The sequence below is a fragment of the Xiphophorus couchianus genome, chromosome 11 (genome assembly GCF_001444195.1).
Source record: "Xiphophorus couchianus chromosome 11, X_couchianus-1.0, whole genome shotgun sequence".
Classification (NCBI taxonomy): Eukaryota; Metazoa; Chordata; class Actinopteri; order Cyprinodontiformes; family Poeciliidae; genus Xiphophorus; species Xiphophorus couchianus.
Window position 1 is genome coordinate 11,046,066 of NC_040238.1, and position 25,136 is coordinate 11,071,201.

General features: G+C 38.1%; 1 protein-coding gene across 2 annotated transcripts in view; it reads left to right on the forward strand.

Annotated features, from left to right (window-relative positions):
* Window positions 1-25,136, forward strand: part of tmem132e (transmembrane protein 132E) — a 432,688-nt gene that overhangs the window by 296,868 nt on the left and 110,684 nt on the right. For both annotated transcript variants that reach the window (XM_028031671.1, XM_028031670.1), the window contains exon 2: window positions 120-1,077. In XM_028031671.1, the coding sequence (XP_027887472.1) occupies window positions 120-1,077 (958 nt within the window). The remainder of the gene's footprint in view (window positions 1-119; window positions 1,078-25,136) is intronic.

A 25,136-nucleotide genomic window follows, 5' to 3' on the forward strand; every position in this document is an offset into this window, starting at 1 on the left:
TTTGTTCAATGTAATGTAATGTTTTGTATAGCCCATAGATCTATCCTCAAGGAAGCACAAGAGGTCACCTTTAAGGAAACTGTTGAAGAGTTTAATGATCCTTGTTTCTCTCTTCCCAGCTCTTGCAGGTAAAATCTCCCCAACCAGCTCGGATGTCCTGTTCAGCGCCTCAGCGATGACAGCCAGCGCTCCACCACCCAGTGTGTATCTGCCTGCCAGCTTCAAAATGTCCAATGCACAACTGGCTTTCTTCTTGCGGGAGGCCCAGATCACAGGACAAACGGTTGGCGGCGGCAGTAGGAGCAGCAGCAGCAGCTCCGGACATCCGCTGCAGCGCTCTGAGAGTTTTGTGGTTTTCCAGACAAAAGACCTCCCCGCCATCAACATAAGCTTTGGGCCTTTTGCCCAGGACCAGGCTCTATCCAAGGAGCTGCTGCAGCCAGCCAGCCCTCTGGACATCCCGGGGCAGCTGACAGTCGGCTGGAAGGTGCGGGCCTTCATTGTCCAGGCGAGGGTCTTCTCCAACAACCCCATCGTCCAGGTGTTCTTCTACATTGCGGGCCGTGACTGGGACGACTTCAAGGCTCAGGACAACCTGCCGTGCATCCGACTGCACGGCTTCAGGGACGTCCGGGAAATCAAGACGTCCTGCCGCATGAGGGGCAACCTGGCCAAGTGCTTGGCGCAGCTGGAGCTGCCTCCGTCCTGGTTCAACGCCAACGTGGCACCGCTGGGCCGCAGGAAAAGCTCCAGCGACGGGATCCTGGATGGATTAACCAGTGAGACTCTGCAGGCCGAGCTGTACTACACGCTGCACGAGCCCAATCTGGACGGGGAATGCAGCGAGGGTCACAGAGGGGGCGGCGGGGCCAGGGGAGAACCTCTGTCACAGCACCCTCTGCTGCGCATCGGGAGTATCAGCCTCTACCAGGCCAGTCAGGAGCAGCTGCTGGTGGACAAACAGCTGGACAAGAACATGTTCCTCAGGCTGCCAGAGAAACCGCTCCAACCTGGAGAAACACTGAAGATCCTGCTTTACCTGATGCCCAACTCCACTGTGGAACAATTCACCCTCAAGTAAGTCTCATTTCTTTGTTCACTGATGCTCTGGTGGTTTTATTACACACACTTTCCATCTCTGATATCCCATTTTCTGTCTTTTTTATTGAGAAAGTGGCAAGTAGAGATGCACAACAGAGGCTCATTTAGTTTGTTTTTTCTTATTTTATTGCATCACTAACACATGAATCTAACATGATTCATGTTTTCCAACCTAAATCATGGAATATTTTATGAAATATGACTAAATCTTTCAAAAAACATTTTTTTCTACTCAAACAGTGTTGTCAACAAGTTGTTGAGCAACAGTACAAATAAAATCATGGTGTAAATGTTGACTATTGTCATGTGACCTCGGCTGTTCAGAATAACAGTTCTGCAAAACGTATTTGCTCTTTCAGATTCTTTCTTAAATGTTCTAGATAAAAAAGTTAAAATAAATTAAAAAAATGTTTTAGTTAAAAGAAAATAAATATTAGGCAGGTACAACCAGAGTAAATACAACTAATTTTCAAGTGTTGATTTTATCCAAACCCATTACATTTATTTATGATAAATGCTCCCTCATATCTTGCGGTTTCAGATGGCCATGTGTTTGTTTCAGAAAAGTTTATATTCAGATAATATATCACAACTTTATTACCAGATAATAACATTTTTCATCACAATCCCCTTTTTTGATTATAAGAAAATATTGAATATTTTATATTAATCACATCAGATTTTATTCTGATGGTTTTTTGCAGCAGAAGTTCTCTGCTCTTGTCTTGCCAGAAACTTTTTCTTGCTTGCTAAACTAGCTTGAGGAGCGAAGCAAGTTGATGAATTTAACTGGCAGCCAGTCAGAAAATGTAAGTTTTTATTTTTTGAAAAATGATTGAAAAACATAAAAACATTGTGATGAAAAGCTTAAGATTATTCTTTTTTACAAATCCTCCCTCCAACTTTCTGAGGCCCCCACAGCGCTGCCTGGTGGCCCTCACTTTGAAAAACACTGGTCTAAATTACTGCCGGGTCTCACTTGTCCCAGTTAAGGTCAGAGTTCAAGATCCAACAATCAGAAAGAGAGACTCCACAAATATAATGGCTCTTTCACCATCATATTTTTCTGTGCAGGTCACCACAGAAAGACATGACATAAAAAGACCAAAACCAAAATAAATTCATAAGGGAGAAAATACTTTTTGCCAGTTCTGTGTCTAAATATTCTCGCATGTTTGGAATAATCATCCCTGCTATGGGTTTCCCCTCTTCAGGTTCAGTATTGATCCCCAGCCCACAGCAGCAGAATTAGACCAACAATTTTACGTTTCCTCAAGATGAATTCCTGCATTCTTTGATGGCATCAGTTCATGGAGTGAATGCATGTGCAGCTAATGTTAAACAACTCCAATTCATGTAATATTCGCCATTTTGGCCTCTTACCACACAAGCTGCTTCGCCGTTTCTGTTCATTATAGAAAGATGAGCATGTAATCACGTATTTCATCCTTCCCATTAATTTCCTCTTCACTGCTCAAAGTGGGTGCGCCTGCAGTAATTAAAGTCAGGTAAGATAAAGAGGAAGAGATAGTGTTATAGTGAAGCAGCTCTCTGGGGTTACCTATTTGAAATGTTGGTGTATGACCAGAGATTTCTTCTTTACTTTTTTTCCTCCCGTGAGAACAGGCTGCTGCTCAGAGTAGGTTGTGTTTAAAGGTCAAGTCATGGCTGGAGGTGACTCACTGGAGCATGCCATCTCTCTACTGCAGGATATTTCTGGCTCATATTGTGGAGAAAAACAAACTGAATCCAGGAGAAGATTAGAAATATTATTTATTGATTAGAAATATTATTTATTCATTTTGTTTAGCCCATTTTCCTTTCACCTGGAGCTGAATTCAAGAAACTAAGCCAAATTTCTCATTACAGTAAATGTTTCTATTTTCAGCATTTATGACCCAATTTTTATTCAGTTACTGAAATGACTTTAGATGCTAATAATTAGTATTGTTTAAGTACTGAATGCTCCTCCTCCAGTGTGAAAAACAAAAGATTTTCTGCTTAAAGCTTAAATGTTGATGTTCTACTCCATAAAGCCAGATTTATTCCTGTTAGACTGTTATTAATTTGTTACCATCACCAATTTGTTAATTTGTGTTACCATCTGCAATTCAATTTTCCTTTGAATGATGTTGTCATTTACAGTATTTCTGGAAGAATTCAAGATAATTTTTCTTTCCTTTTTTCAATGCAATTGTGGAATTTCTTAGGGTTTCTGATATATAGATTTTCAGCTTAAGTTTTTGTATTTAAGATATATAAAAAGCAACGTTTTTAATACATTTTATTAACATTTCAATACAGAACAAAGTTGTGCAATTGATAAATAGTTTTATAGCAACCCATACATGGTTCCAACAAGTATGAACTGGAAGTGATCTGTGCTACTAAACCGCAGCACAAAGCATACGTGAACTTTGGCTTCAATACCAACAAAAAGAAATCGGAGCACTCAAAACCTTTCATCGAGTAATAGCTGTAATGTACTTGTTGATAAATTAGATGGGAACAAAAAGAGAGCTAGTTCTAAGCTTGTGGCTAGCTTATTGTTGCCATAGCAACTGTCATGACAGTTAGTCATGGATACCTACCGAGTTGGCTGTCAGCTACAAAGTTTCCGGAAGTGTGATGTCACATGAGAAATCTGTATTAATACTGGTAATTAGGGCTGCAACTAATGATTATTTTAGTGATCAGTTATTCTATCAGTTACTCTGATAATTGACTGGATAAACGTCTCTAAATCTGACATGTATACGCGCCATCCATTACTTCTGTAAACAAATCGCTGCTGACTGATGTCTCCGTTTTTCTTCTGCACATGCGGGTCGCTTTGGCGTTGTAAACCGTTCACACAGAAGTCTCATTGCGATCACATTTAATTAGCAGCATGAACCACAACGCGAATAAAATCGGATAAAAAACAAAAATCGAATTGAGCATCTAAACATTCTGTGTGAACCCAGCACACAGAATGTGTTCAGAGCTTCTGTTACTTTTTCCATCATGTGAACTTTGTTTATTTTTTAAATTATGCATCATTGGTTTAATTTTTTTAATATCAAGGGTGGACATTTATTCTATCGTTTATTATTGTGATGCATTTATTAAAATAATATTGACTTATTGTTGTCCCAATAAATTTCACTTAAAGTAATTTATTAGCTGTAATACTTTCTCTACTGTTTGTTTAATGAAAGCATCAGTAAATATCAGTACATTTGAAAATCTAATTAAATGCAGCTACCATCTGCAGTTTAATAATATAAATCACTTTTCTTTGTGACTGGTGTCCTAAAGAAATGCATTACTAAAGGGAATGTTTTCAAAGAGCATTATTTGTGTTGTCACTGTGACACAATTGCAGCTTAATAAAGAAGTAATAAATAGCCCGTATAGTCACTATTGTAGTCGTACCACAAGATATTGTGATAAAACTTTAAGTCCATTGTTACGACCCGGCTCAGCCAGGGGAAAGGGAAGTACATTAAAGAGACCTAGGTGGTAAGGTTTAACAGTTTAGAGGTTTTATTGTTTGGGTTCAACAAAAATAAAGGGGGTACAAATTAACAATAGTCAAAATGTAGAGACTAACAAAAGCGTACTAAACAAAACAAAACCCCAAAACAATCAGTTGTAAATCAAAGAACTTAACCAAACAAAAATAGACTTTCAGAACAGGGTACACAAAACAAACTACAAATCTCTAACAGAGAATCAAAGATCCCACACGGGGACAAAGTGAGTGACACAAGCTATGCAAGCTAACAAAGGTTGTCAGAGCTAACAAAGGTTATCAGAGCTATCAAAACAAGTTTACAGCAGTCAAACCCCTAACAAAGTGGCAAGCTGTCTAAACAAAGAAACATCCACGCCTTCTCCCAGGATGTCCTTGGTTCTTAAAGGGAGGCCTCAACAGTGATTGGTGGAGCCGGCAATTGATGACCCAATCACGGTAGGCCTCAGGATGTGGCACAGGACAAGCAGGGCAGCACCCACTTCCAGGTGGAGTCAATCTGATTAGCCACTGAAAAACAACAAACACAGAAAAAGGCCACTGGCCGTAACATCCATATCTTCCACTCCAAGTATCATCCCATATGAACCTGGAGTAAAGTTTAACGATGGCATTGAAATTCTATTTTTGGATGCCTCATGTTTTGTGTCACTGTATTATTTCTACATTATTTACCCTGTTTAAGACTCATCCGTGCTTCTTAGCATAATAAAAATCTTAGAATAAATATCGATTTTAAAGATGACTTAAATGGGATGTTCTAGGTGATTTAGGTGAAAAGAGATAATGGATCATAATGCAAGCTTTTATAGAAATCTCTCTAATAGGTGTCCATTAGTGACTATCAATTTAGTCTTTTTAACATTTTCTTGGCAGAGCTTCTCTCATTTCAATTGAATCGCTTTTGTTGCCTCTGTATTTGAGTTTTAGGATGTTAACTACCTTTCTCAGAGCATTATGCTCATTTTCCACTCTCTCTGATATCAGAATGTCGTCTCAGAGGGATTTTAATGGCTGTGACGGTAAACGGTACTGCTCTGTGTTAAATTCGAGTTTGACCTGTTCTCGGGTTGAAAGATGCTGAGGGACAGGAGGCCCCAAATCATTCCACTGCTCTTTTCCGCACAGTATTTGAAAATGGAAAATGAAGAATTGTTTGCACTTAACAAAGCTTGAGGAAAGCAGTTTTTTCCTCTTTTTGTTCACTTAAAAGCCTGAAGGAGAGAAGCAATGGCAGGTCCTCATTAACTAATTCAGGAATGATGATGAAACGCTCTGTAAATACGCTTGTTCTAATATCTTACAGACCTAAACCCAGAGCTTTGCAGAGCCCTAATTAAGGACTAGTTATTCCTAAAACCCTGCTCAAAGCCGGTGCGCTTTCTGCCTGCAGATAGTCTTGTACAGTAAATCATTTTACAGGTAAAAAAACAGAAAGATCAGAACTTGTACATATTGAATCATTAAATGTTGGCAGTAAAAAGCAATTTTTTTATTAAGCCTTGAAAAGTTGTGGGTGGATATGATTGTATTAGATGAAGGATCAGAGCATGTTGCTGACCTGACAACACAGAGAGAAATCATGTTGTCTGTAAGCAGGACGATACGATTCTTTGGTTGTATTAGACAAAGGCTGTCAGGAGTAAAATTCTCCATCACTCCAGGACTGGAGTTACAGACCTCTGCTTTACACTAGCTGCGTTTCCACTGACCATATAATTGTGCAAATTGAAATTATGAAAGTAAATTTGCTTTATGGGAACGCAACAATTTACTATTTTTTTAAATATATTTTTTAACGCTAGGATGAGGTGGTTTCCTGCTGTGTCCAAATCACTGTATTAAAATTGCAAAGAAAACACTTTTTCACGAGTCACGTGGTCAGCAGCTGGATGCTACTATTGGCGAAAACGACAAAGACGACAAGGGGAAGTAGTTGGAGGATGATGGCATGGCATGATTTTCATTGTCTTATTGCATTGACAAACTTATTCATGTGTGATTTTAATTAAGTTTCTTTTTTAATGGAAATACCACAATTGCAAAATTGTTTTTGTTTTTTCACATTATTGGAATATTGACAAAGTTTTGCACAAATTTCTAATGGAAACGCAGGTATTGTTGATGGGCAATATGAACTTAAAATATTTCGACAACAGTTGCGTAAAGTGGTGCCACTGAATCGCCAAAAATACAAAATAATTGCATTGAGTCGTCTTTTAATCTATGTTTGTTTGAAACAAACATTTGAAATGGAGATCCTCTGAACAACAAAAGTAATAATATTGTGCAAACTTTTAGCTGGTCAGTGTCTGGATAAATCTGAATTCTTACTATAATTTTTTTTCCCCAAGATAAACAATTATTCACAGTAAAACAGTTTTACTGTGTGTCTATTTGTAGCTTAAATCATCTCTCAGAATTGTGGATGAAATCCCAAATACCTAACATGATGCTAAATCACTAAGTATTATAATCTTAAAAGCAAAGCACTGATTTTAGAAAGCAAAACGTCACCTTTTGTAATTCACACCACTAACAGGAAGGGTGATAAACTAGCTAACGCTAGCTTATCACCAAATGTTTTCCTATTCAAAGAACCTCAGTAGAAGCATATTTTCTGAAGACATTGTAATAATATGTGCAAAGTCTGATGATCCTTTTGAAAAAATTAAATCAACTATGTTTTAGATGAACTGTTAGAACACAGTAGAATTTTCGGTTTATGGGTGGAGAATAAAAATAAAAACTATATTTTATGCAGCTCAGAACCACCAGTGACACTAGTACCACAGTTTGAGAAGCATGGACCCAGAATACTCTGCTGGTGAGGGATCCAAGCCTCTCAAGTTCTGAAAAACAAAACATATATGTACATTTAATCTAAAAAAACATAGAAGATTTGCATGTAAAACTTGATGTCTGCCTGTCTTTTAAACAATGAAACTGAAATTCCTTCTTAGTACAAGCCCCTGTAACCAAGCAACCATGACTAAAAGATACAGCTAGCTTTGTAATGTGCCTGATTATGGTTCACAAATAGTTACTGAATCAAAAATTCAGTAACTAAGAAAGTTACAATTCTTCTACAAGGTCAGAAGAGAAATGCTCAATGTGAAATGTTACACTGCACAGTCATGGTAAAGCCTGCCAACATGGCATTTCTCCAAGTAGATGGTTGCTGACACTCTGCATCCTAGTATATAAAAGGAAAGCTTGGTGGAAGGAAAATGTGGTGGACAACAAGTACATAAACAGAGATAACTGCAGCCATTACAGGACTGAGAGATTAATCCTATTCAAGAGTTTGGAGCAGAGTTAGCAAATCAAGTTTTTATCACCTGCGGATTTTAGCAAAAGTTAAATCTTATTTTGGTTTTAAGGACTTTGAAGGACTTATCCATGCCTTCATTACATCTCGTTTGGATTATTGCAATTCATTATATAGAGGCATGGATAAATCACAGATGCAGCGACTTCAAATCATCCAGAACGCAGCAGCATGACTTCTTACAGGAACCAGGAAGCGTGACCATATAAGGCCCATATCGGCCTCTTTACACTGGCTGCCTGTTTTTTATCGAATAGATTTTAAGATTCTTTTATTAACTTATAAAGTTTTAAATGGATTAGCTCCCCTTTATCTTCGGGACCTTTTAAAATTTCAGTCCGTGTCCAGAACCCTACGTTCAAATAATCAGCTTTTACTGACAGTTCCTCGGACCCGACTTAAGGGGAAAGGAGATCAGGCTTTTTCTGTTGTTGGTCCTCTTCTATGGAACAATCTTCTTTTCCAAATTAGATCTGCCCACAGCCTGGATCATTTTAAATCGCTTCTTAAAACTCATTTTTATTCCTTAGCATTTAATTGAACTAGTGTTTTGATACTCTGTTTTTATTCATTTGTGTTATTGTCATTCTTGTACAGCACTTTGGTGCAGTTTTATGTCTGTTTTGAAAGTGCTATATCAATAAATTTGACATTGACATTGACATTGAGTTACAAGGCGCGTGAACTTTGGCTGAAGCCATTTCTGAACCAGAGATGACATCAGAAGTGTCTTACCTTTTCTGTGATTTATCACATTTATCCAAATGCACCTCAGTTTCTCTAAATCTTAGAGAAATTCCTGCAGACTGCGTCCAAAACAACCTGTGAATCTCCTGCAGCTTTGCAAATACGTTTGTTTTCTCTTTAGTTCAAGCTACGTTCTTGCTCTTCAACTCGTCCCTTTTATTTAAGGAAGCAAACAACACCTGGAAAGCCCACTACTCATTAACCGAGGTGATTCTTTAGCCCGTTTGAAGGTGTGAGATGAACTTGGCGACCGCAGCATGTTTTCGTGAAATGAGCTGGGCCCTGGGGGTAGCTTCCATCTGAAATGTTTTATTCAGAGCTTTGGAGGTGGTTGGGGTGGGCACGCAGGGTTTAAAGACATTCTCACACTTCTTGTTGCAGTAAGATTTTAATCATTAAAGCTCAAACTCTCAAGCATCAGAGTATACATCTGGTATACTTTTACAGTGTTTTCATACCTGAACCAATCCCCTTGAGAAACCTGTTCCTCCCCTCGCCCCTGGTGGCGCTGCATCACGAACCACTGAGGGAAACGACTCAAAAACCCCTGAAGACACTGAGTGCAATTTCCTTCTTTCCTTCTGATGAACCAGAGGTTTTGGTCCTCATCAGAAAACAATCCGGACGTCCTAGGCAAACGGACGGAGTTTGATTAAAGCGGACTAAACCTGACTGGTGTGAATGCAACCTTAGCGACTCTCATTGCCTTCATCAGAGCCAGATTACAAAAATATTTCCTTTAAATCAAAGCGACACAAGGATACCGCCATCTGAACCTGCTGGGGCAAAAGCTACAGCTAGACTTGTAAAACATGAAAGATCTGTCCAGTCCCCTGCCTGCTGGAGCATTTAGCTGACCAAGTGAGGCATCTGCATCTCTCAGCCTAGAAACGAGGGGCTATAAAACACTGAAGGAGAAGAAAAGGCCAGATTTGCCCCTCCAGAGAGCGAGTGGCCTCAGCAGGGTGTGAATTCACCGGCTCTCATGGCCAACCGCCAGGCCGTCCCTGTGCTTTGAGGAAGATGATTAAAGATGCAATAATCGTCTGTAAAGATGAATCAGAGTGCCTCTCCTCCAGCTCTCCTTTCATCTCCTCCATCCCTTCATTTTCTGACATGTTTGGAGACGTGGAGCAAAGCCCTCATGGCCACTTGTGGAGCGACCCTTTGTCTTTTGCGACAAAGGGTCACAAAAAACACACTGTCAGAAATGTACAGTGTGTGTCGACGTGAGCGTACATCATGCAGAGGAGGAAGAATCCGTGTGTTGGATTTAGTTACCATGGCAATGCAGTGATGTATGGCATGAAGCTGTGATGTTTTGTTTATATTGAACTTGCTTGGAACAAGATTGTGTCTTTATCATCTGAGGAGTTTTTCCTTCTGTTGCATTAAGGAGACGCTACGTTGTTTAGAAGAGCAATGTTTACAGATGTTGGTCAGTCTCACAGCATTACAGCAGCACAAAGGAAGCCATCGGCAGGTAACATAGCAGGACTGTGCTCTTTATTATAGAAAAATAAACCAGATATTAGTCTTTTTAGAGCATCTGTTATGAAATCCTGCTCTGTAGTTGTCAAATGATGCTAATTTACAGTAAAACTAACAATATAATTAATGCCAATATGGTAAACTATTTAAAACATCCAATAAAGTTTAATCATTTAACATGTTTTTTTTTTTTTACAAGACTTTGATTCTTCGTCTTGATAAATTCCAATTAATAATGTTAAAGCTGCAGTATGTGACTTGTATAAAAAAGTTTTTTACATATTTGTTAAAATTGTTTCCATGTGATTATGGTATAAAATGAGACACAGGAGCAGCACCATACGGTGAGTGATTGTCAACACTAAGACCTACCTCCTGGCTCTGATTGGTTGTTTCTTGTTGGTGCTGGGAGAAGGCAGGAGAATTAGATTTTTTCTTTCACAGATTGTCACAATCTAGTGACGGTTTCAACAAATATGTAAAAAATATTTTTATAAAAGTCACATACTGCAACTTTGAAGGAAAAGGAAATTGAGAGCATTATTGTAAAGTTATTTTTTGCTCTTTTCTCTGTTCAGAAGAGCATCAATAAATATCATTGCTTCGATAATGTGATCAGTTTCAGTGGCCTTGTTCGGAGAGTGATGATCGGGTTAGTGATGCTCTGACACTTAAACTCATTCTGTCTCAGGCTTTGGAGCAACATGTTCTCTGCCACCATCTTCAAAACGGCAATAGAGAACATGTTGCTGGGAAATGTTGTCAAAAATCATGCCATCTCCATCCACATGGGGGCTACTGCTTCGGCTCACAACATGTGTGCTGCAAATGCAGAGGCATCCTCCTGCAGCTCTGATTAAAGCAGCAGTCACAGGTTTAATGAGTTTATCACTTTGTGTTGGCTGTGTGGTGCATTCATGGTGCATCTGTCCAACCACACAGAACCGCTATTGATGTTTCTATGCTGTTATCTCCCAGCACAGTTACACCCAAAAAGGCCACTTAATGGTGCTCCTATTTAAACAAAGCAGTATTACATAAAGTATTTTTCCTTTATGTCTCTTGTCTTACTTTGATTTTAATATCAATGAAGTAAATGTTTTACAAAACAGACTTGGGCAAAAGACATCAAGGATTTTAGAAAAAATTCTTGTTTTTGTTGCCGAGATTACACAAAAACATTTTCTAAGTCAACAAAATTGAAAATATTTGACCAAAAAAGTAAGAAACCTGTTGTACTATCTTTTAACTAAAACATCTGAGACCATTTTCAGAATTTACAATATATTGTTCTTTTCTATGTTTTGTGAAAATATTGCGTTTAAATCGCAAACATTTCAAATTAAGCCTTTTTATTTTAGAAAAAATCCACCCCGAGTTATTTCAATCTGTTGATTTTGGCATTCCATACCTAATCAATGACTCCATTATGCGAGCATGAAGGCTCAGACGACTCGCCACTGACAAATCTCCAACACTTTTAGAATCGATACAAAGTGTTTTTTACTCCCTGACATGTTTATGTTTACCATGCTTTACACGTTTATATTGCTCTTTTCACCTCATTTTTCATGGAACACATTTTCAGAAACGGTTTTCAGTTCTTCACAAAGAGGAGGATTCAGGATTTATCTGTCAAACTGCCAATTATTTTCCTCTTCAGAGGTTTTCTGAAACCTGAAGCTACGGCAATGAGAAATTAGTTCCTCTAAAATCTTGTTTCTTCATATAAATTTCCAGGAAGCCAATTTCGACCCAGCACAGGTTGATGGTGATGTGCCGTTTTAATGAGACCAAACTGCCCCTTCTGCTGTTTTTACAATCTGACAGATTATTAGAAAGTGACTCTGTTTAAAGCATGTGTGTTATCCAGCCATGTGGCACAACATTAGCTTTTATCCCTGGATTTGTTAGGTTTGCCATCTGTGAACACTCGAGGGTGTTTCACTTTATTCCTACCAACTATTACTATTGCCAAGGATATTATAATTATTTCCACTTTGTTTTGCCAAAGGGCTGCAGCTAATGGTTTGCAAGAATGTTTTGTTCCATGGTTTATTCATAGGCAGACTTGAGTCGCAGGATACAAAAAGGTTTATGTAAGAGTGTAAATAAGAGCTTTGGCACTGCATGCATTTCCAATGATGAGCTGCTGTTTTATACCCTGTTGAGTCACAAGTAAACATATCTGTACTGCAGCCCTCGCATACGGACGATTCTCATTATCCTCATCCGGACATTGCTGTTGGAAAAGCAGCATAGTGCCGGAGCTTGGGTACAACATGCAGAATTCAAATGGCCCCCAGTAAAGGCTGCAGGAGAAGAAAGCACACTGGAATCCAGGCAAAGTGAACCACATTCTGCTTTACTGGCTTCAGCCCCACAGGGTGAATGAAGCCCTGGGAAATGGGTTCAGTGATTTCAAGGTTTGGAAAGTGCTTGATTTCTGTATAGTCCTTGAAAGTGCACAGTTTTCTAATACATGCAATCTAACGTTTGATCAAAATCCTACTGTTAAAACCAGATATTTTCATACGCCTAAAAGAAAGAGATTTTCTTTTTCTCACAAAATTTAAATCAGATTAAAATTGTACATAACTTATTTCAGGTCAGCTACTGTTCCAAAATTATTTCCATTTTCTAGGTACCAGAAAAGTTAGCGGGAGCATTTTTTAAGAGGTTCATTGTAACTTTGTTTTTCAGCATTTAATTTGATTCGTTAAACATTAGTGAAATTGTTTTTTTGTTTTTTTTAGGTGTTTAAACACACTTTTGTTAAATTTTGTTATATTTTACTCTCCTTTATCCCTGCTGTAGAATATAGAACATTATCACAAGATTAGCTTTCATAAGAGCAATAAATGAGAATAAGTAATAGCCTTTCTTATTCTCTAGAAATAGCCTCTTTTTTTTAGTTAGTATTTTTTTCTCCTCTGTGTGCTTCTGGAACAGTTTGAAAATTAAATTTAAAATGCTTGAAAGGTACTTGAATTTTACTGTGGGAAAAATGGAAGGGTGGTTGCAACTGCCTGGCAGGGAATGCAGCAACTTCCTGACCTGAGTCTCTGCTTCCTGTCGGCTCTGTGGTTGCCGCGTGTCAGCGCCGCCACCGGAGCCGGCTCATCTTTTCGTTGGCATGTTGATGGGAGATGTCACCACCTCTCGCCGTGGATCGTGAGCATGTTCGGATCGTATGACTGAAGCTGCCAAGCCTGCAGCGGAGGGCACCATGTCAGGTCGCATCAAGCGACACAGAGAACGGCTGTTTAACACCTAATGTCTCTGAGAGAGAAAGGGGGACTTCCTGCTCACCTTCAACTGCTCACATTCTCGGTGCAAAAGTCTTAAATCTCCTTGTATTTCTGACGGTGTTTCTTCTTACAGTAACCAAACTTCCTTGATAAAAAGTTGTTCTGATTTTTTTTCTCTCTATGGATGGTTTATATCCTTGAATTTCTATTAGGTCTTTTCAAGTCCTTGAAAGTGCATGGTCTTCAAACTGCACAGTTTTGATGAATAATTGAAATAATGGTAGTCTTATATTTTCTATGTTAAACAACTTGATTGAAATTGGGAGATTCTTTTGTTAATTTAGTGACTAGTCAGGCGTATAAGGTGTGAGAAACATTTCAAAACATAAAATGCAACCCCACAGGGTAATACTACCACCAACATGTTTCACAAGTGAAGATGATGTTCCTCCAGAGTTACCATGGAGATTCTTCTCTGAATCGGTAATGGAGGCGGACTAGTAATGCTTCTATGTTCTGATTAGTTCTGAATTATTTTGTAAACCGTTTTCTTTTCCCTTCTACTTCCTTTACTACCTTGTGCTTATCATAAAATCCCAACAAAATACATAAAATTTTATGGTTGTATCATGAAATATTTAAAGCAATATAAAGTGCTTTGCAGGGCACATCTTGTCACAATAAAATTAACACTTGTGTTAAAATGGTCATGCACTAGAGCAGAAATGAGTACAACAAGCAAACAGTAGCCGTAACATTAACTTCCTCTTTTATTCTCCTCTCCACAATGAGACGATAATTTGAGGTGAAACATCAGAGGGAAAAGTTGGTACCACTCCAGAATCCACCTCCCAGCACACAGCATCCTTAGAAAAATATAACAAGAGAGTAAACGCCCCCTCCATCTGAACAGTTTTTAATAAACTGAGTTTTTTTGAGTTTTTAAAGCTTCTAGAAAGTTGCATGTGTCAGCTCAAAGCTTGACAAAGTACAGATTTTTATGCAGGTTTTCTGAAGAGTGGGTGTCTCCAAGGTGATTCAGCTCTTTCCTGGCCTTGAATATACACGCTAAGTAACTTTGATTTGGAAATTCCTTTTTTGTGTGTGTGCATGAAAAACAATTTTTCACCCTTTATCTATTGAGTAACTAATTTTTGTGCTGTCAGCATGTTGGGGTGAGTTTGAGACAAAAACTAACCCAAGTGCAGCTAATTAAAGTACAGCCAATAAAACCACAAGGTTCCTGCAGGTCATGCATTACGTTTGGGTGGGGGAAAAATCATTAGTGTGCTGCATGTGCATGAGCTTCGTTTTTTCTATTAGAAAAACTTTTAGTATTAATATAAAATTTTCTTTGGCATGTGATTGTATTGATTGTGTTTGAAATCAGTTTGATTTAATTAATGTGTAATATGGTGCTTATATTTAAGATGTTCTACATTAACTGAAAAGGAATAATATATAGGTGGACGTTTGTAAAATTACTCAGTCAAAAATTAACAGCAATAAATTTGGTTATTCAGGCTGTCACAAGAAAAAAAGCAGGATTTATTTTTCAGTAATATTCTCACCATGTTCATTTATTCATTCATTTATAAATGTCCGTTTCAAACAAAATGTTAAATTAGGATGTTTAAATATGTAGCTCTAAGCTACAAACTCAATATTTAGCTCACTACATACATAGCTAACAAGAGAGCTAAATACTTAATTTGAAGCTAAATATTTAGCTAAAAAACAAAATATTAGCTATCTAAATAGTTAGTTCCAAGTTAAATATTTAGTTTGAAGCTAAATATTTCAATATAAATTTTAGATTCATGCAAAATAATTAGCAAGCTTAATAGTTAGCGTCACGCTAAATTTTAAGCTCAAAGCTAGATAGCTTCAAGCTACATAATTAGCAAGTTAAATATTTAAAATTTAAAGATTTTTCAGGATTAATATTTAGCTCCAAACTAAATATGTACCTTGCTACCTAAATAATTAATGTGAAGCTTTATATTTAGAACACTTATAACCAAAATGCAGCCTGAGGCCCGTTTACCACAGAGTAACTAAGCTGTAGTTACTCCATGCTAATTTAGTAAGCAACTTACATATTTAGTTGAAACTACATATTTAGTTTAAGCTAAATATGAAAATATTTTATAATGTATTTGTCCCACTGAAAACATTGTTTTAGATTATTTATTTTCTTGGATTGCTATGTCGATCCAATGGGAGCTATAGCAGCCCTTTGCGCTTTCCTGGACCCTCTGCTTGTCATGTGGGGGGCTGAACAAAGTTACTCCTTGGGCACCAAATAGCATCTTTCACATGTTTTGCTGATGGATGCCTGCAGAATGCACTATGGTTTTGGAAAAAGCAAAACATAAGCAGCTCTATAGAAATGGCTCAGGGACGGTTTTGGTTGTGTGAAAACAAGGTCAAGATGTTAACTTGTCAACACGATTGAGGGTCTGTGTGACGTCCAGAAAAAAAACATTTAAAATACCGGGTGTAATGCACTACAGTTTACAGAAATTTAATAGTTTGCTGGTGCTGGGTTGCATCATAAAATAAGATGTCAAAAACTATCCAGCCAATTTTTGATTTTTACTTTTGGGGCTCAGAATATAAATTAATCTGTAAGAAATCTGCAGGAAAAAACTTCACTTTTGGTGCCAACATTTGATTTTTCATCGCTGCATAGTCTATTTTACATGATTGAAATTGTTTTTTACAAAGCTGGTTGCTAAATATACTCCATATAAGGTTCTAATTTAATGAAAAGTATTTTAAAGGATTACTACTCAAGCATTTTCTGTATTGCTTTGCTGTTTTCAAAGCATAATTGAACAGCAACTGTCCTGCAAGACTAGTTTAAAGATAAAACCTGGGATAAATCGACAAAAGCTCAGTCCTCCACATCTCCTCAGTCTTCTAGGTAATCAGTCGCAGCTCACAGTGTTCATCTGTTACAGTAACACTGTTACAGCAATAGTTTATCCCAGTAAATTAATTTTTCTTACCTTTAAGCGAAAAGGATTTTGAATATTTGAATAATCATAATATTTATCTCCCCAAATTCATTTGGTTATTCTGTTTTTGACAGGTTTCACCCTCAGTCATGAAGAAAATATGATTAGACAACCACGTCTGTGTTACTGCTGGGAAATATTTTTGATGTTTTATTTTGTGACATCTTACAAGTAAAATGACAACAATTTAGTTTGTTTAATACAGTGGAGGAAGGTGAGACTGCTCCTTGTTAGCGAGAAAAGACAAAGATTAAAGTAGACAAAAAAAATCGATTTATAATGGAAATTCAACAGAAGTGAAACTCTAACTAGAGAGTATTAAACCAAGAATACAATTGAAGCTATTTATTTCTGTTATTTTGATGATTTTGGCCTACAGAATCAACGAAAACTTAAAATTCTGTTTATTGAATAGGACTGCTGGGGCCATTCCTTGTGACTATTGCATAAAAATATAAACATTCAATGTGATCATTGAAGTTTATCTAGTGCATCTCTACAATTTAGTTCGTCTGACTTTTCAGCCAGATGTCTGAAATGTCAAGTAAAGCAAGTCCCGCTTTTCCCACTTACACCAATGCATACTCCATTGTCACCTTAAAGAACAATCAAAATTTACTGTGGCAGTTGCCAATTAAACAAGCAAAACAACACAAAAATTATTTTCAAAGTCAAAATTGTCCAAGTCTTTACTTTTGTAATCTTGATGATTATGGGTTATGGATTATGTTACTATATTATGTCCTATATTATTGCTATTCGACTCAATCAGTCGAATAGCAAAGGAGGAACAAGTGACCGCTGACATTCAGAACTTTTGTTAAATTTTGTTTTTGTTAGTGTTTTTTGTCTTTAGGGATAGAAAACGTATCGTTTCAAAGTTCATAATTGTCTCAGTAAATATATGATAATCCTTCATGCATTCACTTGAACATCCAAAGCTTAGTCATAGAGGCAAGTGCTATAACACAATTCACTCCATGTCATATTAGGTAAGAGAGCTGAATACGGTAAAAATAATATCCAGCTTGATTGTTGGTCTTCAGATTTTTCAGATGGAAGCCCAAGGCAGAGTATTTCACAGTTGGCATCAGGGAGGAAGTCTGCAGGCGGCTGCAGTTCTGGCAGATCTTTGTCCAAGTTGAACAAATCTGTAATTTGAACTCAGCTTGGTGCATTAAGTAGACTGACAAAACTCTGACAATAAGTGTAGAGCAGCTTACAGTAGATAGATATGAAGCTGGAAGAGTAGATTGATGAGCAGCATTAGCCCAGGAAACCATGTCTAGACATCCATCCACTCAGAGGGGAAGGGAAAGTACACAGGAAGCAATGGGAGATGGAAAGTTAGAAACAATAAGATGAAGTTTGATAAAGCAAGGACCACAACTCCAACCAGCTTCTCATTAAATAGTTTCTCTTTTTACTGGGCAATAGATAAGGCCCCTCTGACCTCCACAGGGCTGGATGTGTTATCAGATTTATCATGTTTGACCGTCTTGCCTCACTGGAGCAGCCCTGAAAAAAAGATATTGTGAAAACTTTTTGTCATCTCAAATTTGGAGGGGTTTTTTTTTGGAGTATGGGGGAAGTCTGTATGGGGCTAACGGTCAATTTTGGAGTGGCTTTTATTGGTGACGACATGTTTATAGCAAGAAGTGTGTACAGAAAAGCATATGTCTTTCCAGTCACACTAAAAATTATTTACTCCACTCTTGGCTATAGGTTTTTTTTTATTCACCATCTCAATTGAATTTAACTTTTGACTTTCACTAGATCACTCCAAAACCTTTACATGTTCTTCTATAATTTGTTTGAGCTATTGAGAGGTGGATTGTTGAAGTGGTAGTGCAGGCTTCATGGTTTCATCAGTTACATTAAGTAGGATCAGCATCTGAAGTAGCAAAGGATCATAAGTTATAAAACTAGCACATTTGATCAGCTAGTTTTACAACTGTATGAACTGTACAAGTATTGACTTACCATCCAGAAACCACTTGCTACAATCTTGTTGGCTGTGCAGGAGGCTCCACTTTTGCTTTTCAAAGATATATAAAACGTTGTGTAAAACGTTGAGTTGGGGGGTGTGGCCAGCAGCAGCATGTTTGGATTTAAAGTGACAGAAGCCCTAAAACAGCTTGTAAATCTCATTATCTAAGAATGATTTTTTGCAAAAAATGTAACGAACTTGTTTTACATAACCAGTAGATCTAACCTAACCTGTTCAAGCAAGCATAATAAGTCGCATTTAAAACCTTTTCTTATTGTATTCATATGTATTTCATATCAATCTACAGCAGTCTTTGCAAGCCATCCAGACGGTCAATAATAGTCTGAAGAAAACTATTAGGGTCTTCCAGTTCTTCTCTACTGACCTCATGCTGGAAATATAACAAGCTAAAACAGGAGATAAAAATTAAATTAGAAGAAAAACAATGAAAACCTTGTAAATGCTTTAGAAAAAGTTCTGCATGGCGAACAAAGCAAATTGCCCCACGCGCCTGGGAGGCTGATTAATCCATCAAGACGTGTTTAGCTGCGATTAAATTTGCTGTAATCAGTTACTGAGCTCACTTGCTTTTTTGTGCAGCTTAAATAGGTGTTGCATAACTCCAGTTTTTATTCAAGACTTTAATGAGTGACTGACTTTTCTCATTGTCTTTACCTTCCATATCAGAGGGGAATAAAGTAAGGGTGGATAAAAAAAAAAAGCCAGTGAAGCGTTTACTGTAAGGTGTTTCACTTTTTTACCTTTTTTCACACATATTGGATCATTTTCCTTCTGCACAAAGCAGCACTTTTCCACCACATGTGGTTATCTTTAAAAACCGTTATGGGTTTAGTGAACAAAAAAAGAGAGAGATAAGGTGTTTTGCACTCCAAGCAGCTTCCATTTACCTTCCCCTCCCTCTTTCATGTTGTCATAGAAAGAAATCGGTGGGGTTTTATTACTATCTCTCCAATCTCTCCTCTCCTTCCTGTTTTTTATGAAGGCCTGCCAAGAGATTTGCTGAGCCAATCTGCAGTAATGGACATGGCTCTGCACAGCATGAAGGACTGCACTGCCCAGTGGGTTACAGTTTCAAAGGAACATGTAGTGTGAAGCAGTTGTGTCTCCCCACAGCAACGAACTCTTGCTTTTAATGATGTACTCTTCTGACTTCAGAGAGGGCTTCTCACAGCTGTTATTTGCAAAGCTGAACATCAAGTCAGCTACACAAACATGAATAGGCACTTCGTTTACTGCTTCCTCTTCCCCTCTCTGGCTTGATGCAGCTAACTTTTTAATAAGAGGACAATGGAAGGTACGGCCATATAACCACATATTTTATTGTGTGATTGGGTTTTGAACTGGCGTAGAAGCTACCTTTCAGCCGTTCTGGGAATGCTAATAGCAGGGCTAATTTTCATTTAGCTCTTTACCACTTTTTCTAACTTTGAAATAGGGCTGGACAATAAATCAGTGACAATATATATCACGATAGACATATCTGATAAAATATTCAATATATAGAATATTCAGTGAACTCTGATCCATAACTGAACAGCACTCAGAGGAAAGGCTTTAGACGCTCAACTTCTCACGGCCAGCTAAGCTAGGTGGGTGGTATCAACCAACTCCCTCACTGTTTAATTACCTAGCAACCCCTGCTGAGTAACAAGCAGTTTCAAGTTCCCCCCAACTTTAGTTACCTAGCAACAACCTGTTGAGTGTCTTGTGCTGCAGCAGTTGAGGTTTCACCACTATTTCTCATAACATCTAAAACAAATGGTGAAAACTGGAATCCTTACCAAGATGAGAGCTTTTTACAAAATGTTGGTGTTTTTTGGCTTTCAGAGTCCATAGTGACCATTCATTAATTAACCCTTAACGTTTAATATTCTGTTTTATATTAATATTTTATTTGTATACATTCTGCCTTCACTGTATCACAGCTCTTTAGGTTTGAAAGCAAACAGAGGAAAACAGCAGTGATATTTTTAAGTACAAAGCTATACTGAGTCAGCCTCCGTTGAGTGTGTTTTTCACACCTATGAGCAGTTGTTACTATTTACAGTCTTTTTTTCTGAACCTGATAGAAACGCTGTTGCCGAGCACTGCGACCATGGGATAATCTTCAGATGACACTGATACTGAATGCTTTTGTATCTCTGGGAGAGTTTAATTGGATTTAAAGAGTGGTTCAGCTGTTGTAAAGCGGGATCTTGTGCCTGTATAATGCTAACTGCATATTGTACATTGACCTTGTAGCTTGGAAACTGTGATGGTGTGCCTTTCTAGCCAGAAGTTTTTGATTGGAAGAGACTGGAATAAAATGTTATCCCATACAATTGTGACATTGTGTGCCATCGTAAATTCACCTTGGAAGTATTTCTCATCCTTTTAGTGCACCAGGAGAAATGATAAAACATTAATGGATAAAATAATGTAGCGTTAGCCCATTAGAAACTCTCAATGGGAAGAATTAGAACAAAGACATGATGCATATTCATAAAGCACGGCAGGCATCCAGGACCGCTAATCTAATAATTGTTAATGCATCAATTGTTTTTTCCCCTTTCTGCTTCTAGTGGCACAATCAGCTTTATGTGCCTCATCAATTTTTACTCTCACCACATTTCCATTTGAACCGGAGCAGTCATCATTCTTGGATTTGCAGTAATGTACTTCAGCGGGAGAGAGCTTTTAACTCATGTATGGCACTCTCTGCCTGCCAATACTGATTTGGCACATAATCATAAGAGAAGTCAGATTGCCCATCATGATTATTTGCCAACTCAGTGAAGCACAGAGCTTTAATTTTGCCTTTATATCCCAAAAAAAAAAGAACTTTGACTTGGCCAGTTGCTTTGTTCTGTCCCTTGACCAATCTCCACTTGGCGTATCGATGCCCTAATCCACAGTGTCCATTTAGGAAACCAGAAAGTCGATGGTAATTATGTTGGAGCTGCTTTGGGTTAGCAAAACATGTTGGCTGAATATTTTTCTTTTCCATATGTTGAGAAACATATGGAAAAGAATGAATGGTTGTTCCCATGCTTTCTTCACAACTTTTGGATACTGGAAGAAAAGTCTCGATTTCAATCTGCTGACTGGTCATGATCTTGTGATCGTTACACTTATTTCATTTTTTTTCATGGTTATTTTAGGTAAAAGCCCAAAGTGTTGCAGATTTTGCGACTCATATTTGACTTTCTCCTGGCAGTCTGAATGTCTCAATTCCAATCTTTTCACCATAAAAAAATCCAATTTGTGCCATTTCCATCTGTGCCTTGTTGATTTTCTCCAAACCATCCAATTAGTATTTTCTGGGTTTTCTTTTCTTTCTCTTCTATGAAATTTTAAAAGTTTGCTCAGAATTTGGACAATTGGACAGAAACATACATGTGATCCAAGCGTAGCTCCAGCATGTTCGGTCAGCTGGCTTTACCTCTGTATGTGTGTACAATGGCTGCTGGAAAAGACAAGTGTATTGTTGTTGACTTACCATCCAGAAAACACTTGCTGCATTCTTGTTAGTTGTGCAGTAGGCTCCATTTTTGCTTTTCAAAGATCTAGGCTTGTATAATTGTACATCGGTTTGCAGCTATTTTTACGTGTAAACAGTAGATCGGGGGGCGTGGCCAGCAGAAGTCTATTTGGATTTAAAGTAACAAGAATCTGCAGAGTGGCGCAGTTGGTGACACTGTTGCCTTGCAGCAAGAAGGCATGGTCTCCCTGTGCATAGGTGCATTCTCTCCAGGTACTCCAGCTTCCTCCCACAGTCTAAGAACATGATTGTCAGATTAATTGATTTCTCTAACTTCTAAATTGTGTGTGCTTGATTGTTTGTCCTGTGTGTCTCTGTGTTGTCCTGCGATGGATCCGTCCAGGGTGTACGCCGTCTCTTGCCCATTGACCGCTGGAGATGGGCACCAGTACCCCTTCCAACCCCACTAGGGATAAGCGTGTAAGATGATGGATGGATAGATGGATGGATGACAAGAGGCCCTAAAACAGTTCATTCTGAGAGGAACTCAAAATAGGCACAACTGACTAGATTAAAATCTCATAATCTAAGAATGATATTGCGCCAAAATTGTGAAGAACATGTTTTGTATAACCCATAGACCTATCCTAACTTGTTCAAGGAAGCATGATGCTCACATTAAAGGAACTTCAAAGGGTCTATAGTGTCATGTTCAAAGCTCCAGGCTTCAATAAGGTGACACCTACCTACAAATTACATTTATATGAGGCCGGTGTTATTTAGGGGGCCGTTTTGTTTGCATCTCAGGCTTCATGCAGAACAGTCGTTTGAGCCTCCACCCACCTGTGTCTATCCCCCATCCACTGAAGCCTGGCTCCTCATACCTCCGTGTGAAGAAACCTTTTCTTCCTTCCGTTCTTTCATCTCATCTTTTTGTTCCTGAGTGGAAGCTCCCACTGCTGGAAGGATGTTATGTTAGGCTGATTTAAATTAGACTCATTTGGAGAACACACTCCTCCGAATTGATGTCTTCCAGCAAACTGGAGCAGATTTGTTATGGTCATTTGCTTTACCCTGCCTTCCTCTCATAACGGCTGTTTAGCTCTACCCCTCACAGCTCTGAACTCAGCCGTGAACTCTCACTTTTGTTTTTACCTTCCCTTATATGAAGTGGGCTTGGAGTCATTCGGCAAATCAGAAAGCTGCTTTAAACTACACAGTGAAGTTGGAGGTACATGAACGTGCTTTCCAGGCTCGTCTCCTCGAAGTGGGTTTGTTGCATACATTTCTAAGAAACTCTTGTGCACAGTGATGAGGCTTTACGGATTCCGGTTGTCTTTGTTTATTCCTTTGTGGGACGTGTTTTGTCTGAGAAAGCTTTTTCTTTTCACTGCAGCCCTAGAAAGCATGTTGGAGCTGAGGGAGCCAGAGAAGCAGAGCAGTGCTGCTATTTCAGATTAATTCAAGAGCAAAATTCACACATTTTCTCTGTTCTAAGTACCAAGAAAAACACCAAGCTGTAGCCATTTATTTTAAGAGCTAAAGCCGTACTTATTTAATTGTCCACGTTTCCATTTTTCTCTGCTTTTAAAATATTCAAAACTAAAATTTAGCTTCTAGCTCAACTGAACAGAAGATATTCTCTTGTGAGCCATTATTTCCATAAAATGTGATCACACAAACCAAGTTAAAACAAACAGCGTTGTTCGTTTTGGGTGTTTCACTCCACAGACGGGTATTGATCATTATCGTCTTCCTTCAGTGGCTCTGAGGGGTGTGAAGGAAAGTTGTTGCAGGAAAATTAAACTGCTGGGTATTTGCTCTGACTGCAGTTAATTATTCCATCACGGCAGCCCCCATTAGCTCTCTATCCACCCACAAAGCAACAGCTAAGGAGCACAATAATCACTGAACATTACAGCCCACAGACTAAAGGCTATTTGAAACGAATATGGCTCCAAATCAACATTTCCAACAGGAGAGGTTCCTGAATATTTATGGAAATCCACAGAGGCCTTTCTAATGGAAGGTTTTAGAACAAATGTGATAAAACTTCACATCGTTTCAGTTTTTTATTATCAATATTCACAGCCATGCGAGTCTCCAAAGTGCTGCGTTAACCCACATTAAAGGGTCGTTTGCACTGTCAGATGTATTCAGATGGGTTTGAAATGATATTTGTGGGATATTTTAAAGCAGACCTGACCACACTGCTGCAGAACTACAGGTACAGAAACTTAGCAGATAAACCAAGCAGTTTCATGGATGGTGTTTGGATAAAGGGAAATATTTCACCCATGCAAACCAATAGAAATTAATTTTTTTTTAAATGAAAGAACCCAATATATTTTCCCTCAGAAGTCCCCTCATTCCTGTTAAAATATTTTTGCTTTGTAAGACATAATATCATTATAAGTCATTGAAGATGACATTTTTACTGTATGGGACTTTGGATTTAAAAATCACTAACATCATTAACCTGGTTGCATAAGGTCTGTAAAGCTGTCAGTCGAATTATTGTTTCCTGTGCTAACTTGTACTGCAGTAAATTGAAGTACTGCATCGTTTTAAGATAGGTTTATAACTGACACATTGAACTGGGCGCATCGCTAAAGCTTTGTAACATGGTGCAAGGATATGACCTCAGTATGAGGGCTCAGTTTTGGAGAATACTGTACCAACACGTGTTAAAAGCTTCACCACTTGTTTGGTTCAAGCATGACTCTAAAAGTATGACTATTGACCCTTTGAAACTACATCGCCTAATAACATAATCAGTATCTTTAAATAATACATTTGTCCAGTATTGAACGTATTAAGATATATTTTTATTTTAACAGTGCTATTTGAATTACTTTTTCTATTTATTTATTTACTCTCATAAAACTTGCTTCTGCATTTGCTGGCCACATTATTGGGCACACCCACACATATTGGAAACAAGTTGATGTAGTGAAATACTTTTCTCTTGGTATGTTTAATTTTTAATAAAGATCTTGTCATATTGTCAAGTTCCCTGTTTGAAAAGTTGAATCCTAGAGGGAAAAAAAAATTAAATCCTGTCAAAATTACGCTTCAACTAATCCTGTTAAATCCGTACAGATAATTTAACGTATGATCACACACAGGAGATGGACCCTTCTGTAGTTCTCTTATCAGATGCTATGGGATTATAAATAGAAGAAAAAAATCACAACCTTGAGA